The following is a 6,604-nucleotide window of genomic DNA, read 5'->3' as shown; positions in this document are numbered from 1 at the left end:
AGTGGCAATTCAAAGAGTATATTTAGATGTTGCATCATTAAAGTCTGATGACTTAGTGGCAATTCAAAGAGTATATTTAGATGTAGCATCATTAAGGTCTGATGACTAAGTGGCAATTCAAAGAGTATATTTAGATGTAGCATCATTAAGGTCTGATGACTAAGTGGCAATTCAAAGAGTATATTTAGATGTAGCATCATTAAGGTCTGATGACTAAGTGGCAATTCAAAGAGTATATTTAGATGTAGCATCATTAAGGTCTGATGACTAAGTGGCAATTCAAAGAGTATATTTAGATGTTGCATCATTAAAGTCTGATGACTTAGTGGCAATTCAAAGAGTATATTTAGATGTAGCATCATTAAGGTCTGATGACTAAGTGGCAATTCAAAGAGTATATTTAGATGTAGCATCATTAAAGTCTGATGACTAAGTGGCAATTCAAATAGTATATTTAGATGTAGCATCATTAAATTATTGAGTGCACCAGCCGTATGTTGTGTTAATTTAATGAATGCACTAGCGGTACGTAAGATCAATGCTGTTTAAATCTAAACTTACTTTAGAAACAGGTAAGAGTTACAAGTCCCAGTAGGCCTACATCACAAGTCTTGTAAAGATTGTAGACCAGCGACACAATGTGGGCCGTGATCTTTATTGTAGCCCAGTGTATCATCACACCAGGTTAGTTGTGTTTGTTGTAAAAGTGCTATATATAAATCTTCGAGTCCCATACCCAAACTTAGCAAATTAATGTTTCTGTGTAGAGAACACAAACTTACTCGCAAATACTTTTGTACTTATAGGACAAAACTCAGACTTAAATTAAAACAATTTTAATTTCGCAGGCATAAATATTCGTAAATTGATAAATATTATTTGAAGGTTACTATATATATATATATATATATATATATATATATATATATATATATATATATATATATATATATATATATATATATATATATACATATATATGGTAACCTTCAAATGATATTTGAATATATATATATATATATATATATATATATATATATATATATATATATATATATATATATATATATATATATATATGTATGTATGTATGTATTTATACCTCGGCCCTTTTTACTTTAGTAATGAGGATGCCAATTAGTAAATACTTACTGCTTCTCTGATCTCGGCACTTGATATTAAACTGGCTTTACTTTCTGTAACTACATGTTAAATATTTACTTTTTAAAACAAGGTAAACTATAATATTTTGAACTAAGGGTCGTCTAAGGACTCAAGTCTAGGAAAAAAACTCTAGTCGTTCAAGTTAACGTGTTTATGCATTTCGTTCCAACCATAAAATTTAAAACGTTACATTTTTTCTTCGCTTAAAGCCCAGTCAATAGAACCAATACAACAAACCCAGTATAAAGCTGTTGATGACACAAACGTGACCACACTGCCCATCTATGTTGAGTTTGACCAAGTCAGTCTTTTTTCCTGCGCCTCACGTTGTTCAAGTTCCAACAAAACGTGCTACAGCTACATCTACAACAAAACCAGAAGACATTGTAGCCTGTGTGAGTTCCCATGTTTTCAGAGGCGTAGCAAAGGGAAAGGGGGCGGCTACATCCAGTTTTTGATCGACACAGTTTATCAATCAGAAAACATAAATATTAAATTATATCAGCTAAATCCTTTACAGAAAATCATTTTAATGCTATATCCTTAAAACAATTTAAATACATTTTTCTTGAATCCTTAAGCAGCTAAATCCAAATTTAAATACAATCTTGAATATGTAACAATAATTTGTCACAAAAAATCACTTGAAACCTTAATTTGTATTTGAATATGACAATGGTTGATTCTTCATTTTATAATAGCATCATTAGAAAACCAATTTTGACTTGAATGTACATCGTAGACCTCGTAACAATTATAGGACCACTTTTGGCTTGAATGTTCCAATTTTGTAGATTACTGGGAGACCACTTCTGACACCAATGTAACACCGTTGTTTTTGTGACAACTAGATGGTATTGTGAGTTATTCTTTCTTCAAAGATAGACGAATGTGACTTTACGTATTTTTAGGCGAATGTGGCTTTACGCCTAGATAGGCGAATGTGACTTACGTCTTGTTTGGGAAATGTGACTTTACGTTTTGGTAGAGGAATGTGACTTGACGTAATAGTATGGGAGCTGGACTTAACATCTTCTCTATTTGGGATATTGTCATTTGTAAACCGACAAATCCACAATCTCCAACTACTCTAAAATGCTAAGAGCCTTCAAGACTGCTTTAGCGAAAATAATATTTTAGTGAATATTTAGCCTACTTACAAATATTTGATATAGAGTGAATAATCTGTAGTATTCAATGAATAAATTGTGTTACGTGTAACAGGATCCTGGCTTGTCCCAATGAAAACTTTACAACAAAATGTTCAGGGGAAAATGTTCTCTAGTGGAAAGTTCACGGTCCTGTCTGATGGTTCCATCTCACAAACAGACTTCCTGTTTTGTACAGGTATGTAACGTCATATTATTTTTGGTTTAAATGATGAATTTAAAAAATGTGTACACGATGTATTATTATATATTGCATTTGATAAGCTACTATTTGTTTATTTGGGAAAACATTTACTAACCATGTGTTTTAACTAAAAGCACATAAAGTAGTGTACATAAGCCACCTCCTTAATTTGCGCAAATTTTCCTTGTCTTTTTGTTTGTAATATGCTGGACACACTTCGCTGTTCTACTCTTTATACTAAATTGTAAGGGAACATTTTATTTCTTAGGCCAGCGCGTCATCCAAACTTTGGTGATCATAAACTCTGAACTTCAGGTCATGTGTGACACAGTGACAGACGGTGGAGGATGGACCATTTTCCAAAGACGTGTTTCTGGTCCTGTAAATTTTTACAGGAACTGGACGGAATATAAAATTGGTGATTTTAGTTCAGGTAATTTTTACCTGGGCAATTAGAACATTTATCTCTTAACGTCAAACCGTCAAACAGAACTGAGAGTGGATATGATCTTCAATGGGACAAATTATTTTGCCAAATATTCCAGCTTCAACATTTCTAGCGAGGCAGACAACTACAGGCTATATGTTAGTGGCTTCACAGGAAATGTCGTGGACAGTCTAGCCGCACTAAATGGCATGATGTTCACAATATTTGACCGCGATAATGACATATGGCCTGGTAACTGTGCAAGTCTCCATCGTGGAGCGTGGTGGTTTCGTGATTGCTCGTACGCTCATCTTAACGGGGTTTGGGGTACACTCAATTGGAGAACAAATTCCAACGCAACATTCAGTGAAATGAAATTTAGAGCAGTTTAACATTAGGAATTTCAATTTTAAGCTCATGAATTAATCATACTGTTTAATTTGGTATCTATTAAATAGGCATTCAAAAGTTTTGTAACCTATTATTTTATTTAATATTTGTATTTTCACATTGTTTTAACTAAAAGAAAAACATAAATAACGGATTCTTCCTTTGTCCATACACTTTTGACGAGAGGTGTTCAACATATCCCTTGCGGAGGATGCTTAAATTTTATTGAATGTATGGTTTTTTTTCTTATGCAGCAAAGACAGAGATATGTAAAGATTATAGACAGAACATCAGGTCAGACATCTAAAAATACATCAGTGATAACAATTAAATTAAGTTTGTCAATAATTATTTTTTGTTTTGAGATCGCCGCAGCGCGCGTGACCTGTTCGAATATTCTATGTAAAAAAATTTTTTAAAGTTTTAAAGTTTGTGGCTTGTATCCAGCTTGTACACTTCAGTCCAGAGTGTGGCTTGTATCCAGCTTATACACTTCGGTCCAGAGTGTGGCTTGTATCCAGCTTGAACACTTCGGTCCAGAGTGTGGCTTGTATCCAGCTTGTACACTTCGGTCCAGAGTGTGGCTTGTATCCAGCTTGAACACTTCGGTCCAGAGTGTGGCTTGTATCCAGCTTGTACACTTCGGTCCAGAGTGTGGCTTGTATCCAGCTTGTACACTTCGGTCCAGAGTGTGGCTTGTATCCAGCTTGTACACTTCAGTCCAGAGTGTGGCTTGTATCCAGCTTGTACACTTCGGTCCAGAGTGTGGCTTGTATCCAGCTTGTACACTTCGGTCCAGAGTTTGGCTTGTATACAGCTTGTACACTTCTGTCCAGAGTGTGGCTTGTATCCAGCTTGTACACTTCGGTCCAGAGTGTGACTTGTACCCAGCTTGTACACTTCGGTCCAGAGTGTGGCTTGTACCCAGCTTGTACACTTCGGTCCAGAGTGTGGCTTGTACACTTTGGTCCAGAGTGTGGCTTGTATCCAGCTTGTACACTTTGGTCCAGAGTGTGGCTTGTATCTAGCATGTACATTTTTGTCCAGAGTGTGTCTCAGCCTTTGTCTCCGGCTGGGCACCAAGCTCATGACCTAACTATTTAAGCAACCTATATCGATACATGTGCAAAGCTTAGAAAATCAGGCAAAAAATTAATACCTACAACATTATTTAGACTTAAGACAATACAGTCTACCGACTAGCATAGTTGCCCAAAGTGTAATACAACAAGCTGAACAATTATACAATAATTTACAGAAAGCTTTTGATATTAATTTAGTAAATGGGTAGAATGATTTTAAATATGTTTTTAAAAAGTACTTACTAAAGAATAATATGGTATAAAAAGGAAATGTATTTAAAATGAATAATATAAATACACAAAAAACATAAAAATAGACATAACACGAAACACGAAACACCATAACATATACAAAGCTTTCATGTTTTATATTGTTATGACCGACTTGAGAATTAGAGGTCTTATGGCTAAGATAAAATAAAAAAGATTTTCAAAACAGACTAATGCAATCATTCACATGACATGTTGATGTATTTTGTTTTAATTGAAAAAAAAAACATTTTTTTCAAAACCCGATTTGGCCAGAAATGAATACCTTATGTTCGTATTTTGTGTTTATATATATAAGTATAAATATAAATATAAATATAAATATAAATATAAATATAAATATATATATATATATATATATATATATATATATATATATATATATATATATATATATATATATATATATATATATATTTATATTTATATTTATATTTATATTTATATTATATTTATATTTATATTTATATTTATATTTATATTTATACTTATATTTATACTTATACTTATACTTATACTTATACTTATACTTATACTTATACTTATACTTATACTTATACTTATACTTATACTTATACTTATACTTATACTTATACTTATACTTATACTTATACTTATACTTATACTTATACTTATACTTATACTTATACTTATACTTATACTTATACTTATACTTATACTTATACTTATACTTATACTTATACTTATACTTATACTTATACTTATACTTATACTTATACTTATACTTATACTTATACTTATACTTATACTTATACTTATACTTATACTTATACTTATACTTATACTTATACTTATACTTATACTTATACTTATACTTATACTTATACTTATACTTATACTTATACTTATACTTTACTTATACTTATACTTATACTTATACTTATACTTATACTTATACTTATACTTATACTATACTTATACTTATACTTTACTTTTACTTTACTTTTACTTATACTTTTACTTTACTTATACTTATACTTATACTTATACTTATACTTATACTTATACTTATACTTATACTTATACTTATACTTATACTTATACTTATACTTATACTTATACTTATACTTATACTTATACTTATACTTATACTTATACTTATACTTATACTTATACTTTATACTTATACTTATACTTATACTTATACTTATACTTATACTTATACTTATACTTATACTTATACTTATACTTATACTTATACTTATACTTATACTTATACTTATACTTATACTTATACTATACTTATACTTATACTTATACTTATACTTATACTTATACTTATACTTATACTTATACTTATACTTATACTTATACTTATACTTATACTTATACTTATACTTATACTTATACTTATACTTATACTTATACTTATACTTATACTTATACTTATACTTTATACTTATACTTATACTTATACTTATACTTATACTTATACTTATACTTATACTTATACTTATACTTATACTTATACTTATACTTATACTTATACTTATACTTATACTTATACTTATACTTATACTTATACTTATACTTATACTTACTTATACTTATACTTATACTTATACTTATACTTATACTTATACTTATACTTATACTTATACTTATACTTATACTTATACTTATACTTATACTTATACTTATACTTATACTTATACTTATACTTATACTTATACTTATACTTATACTTATACTTATACTTATACTTATACTTATACTTATACTTATACTTATACTTATACTTATACTTATACTTATACTTAATACTTATACTTATACTTATACTTATACTTATACTTATACTTATACTTATACTTATACTTATACTTATACTTATACTTATACTTATACTTATACTAATACTTATACTTATACTTATACTTATACTTATACTTATACT

The 6,604-nt window shown here is 29.5% G+C and overlaps 1 protein-coding gene across 1 annotated transcript; it reads left to right on the top strand.

Annotated features, from left to right (window-relative positions):
* Window positions 1-638: 638 nt before the first annotated feature.
* LOC131930449 (ficolin-2-like) lies at window positions 639-3,641 on the top strand. Its single transcript, XM_059286941.1, has 5 exons — window positions 639-684; window positions 2,389-2,511; window positions 2,786-2,950; window positions 3,008-3,196; window positions 3,589-3,641. Exons 1-5 carry the CDS (start codon window positions 639-641, stop codon window positions 3,639-3,641), a joined length of 576 nt encoding a protein of 191 aa, XP_059142924.1.
* Window positions 3,642-6,604: the final 2,963 nt, after the last annotated feature.

The sequence above is a fragment of the Physella acuta genome, unplaced genomic scaffold (assembly GCF_028476545.2).
Source record: "Physella acuta isolate Inbredline_101_S28 unplaced genomic scaffold, ASM2847654v3 ptg001778l, whole genome shotgun sequence".
Classification (NCBI taxonomy): domain Eukaryota; kingdom Metazoa; phylum Mollusca; class Gastropoda; family Physidae; genus Physella; species Physella acuta.
The sequence above is the reverse complement of the archived record's forward strand: the minus strand, read 5'-3'. Positions and strand labels throughout refer to the sequence as shown.

Bases quoted from the DNA above. Each gene is read 5' to 3' on its own strand.
- LOC131930449 (XM_059286941.1), top strand. From the start codon at position 639: ATGTGGGCCGTGATCTTTATTGTAGCCCAGTGTATCATCACACCAG. The intron at 685-2,388 runs GTTAGTTGTGTT...TACGTGTAACAG, and splicing joins CCAGTGTATCATCACACCAG to GATCCTGGCTTGTCCCAATG. The intron at 2,951-3,007 runs GTAATTTTTACC...ACCGTCAAACAG, and splicing joins AATTGGTGATTTTAGTTCAG to AACTGAGAGTGGATATGATC.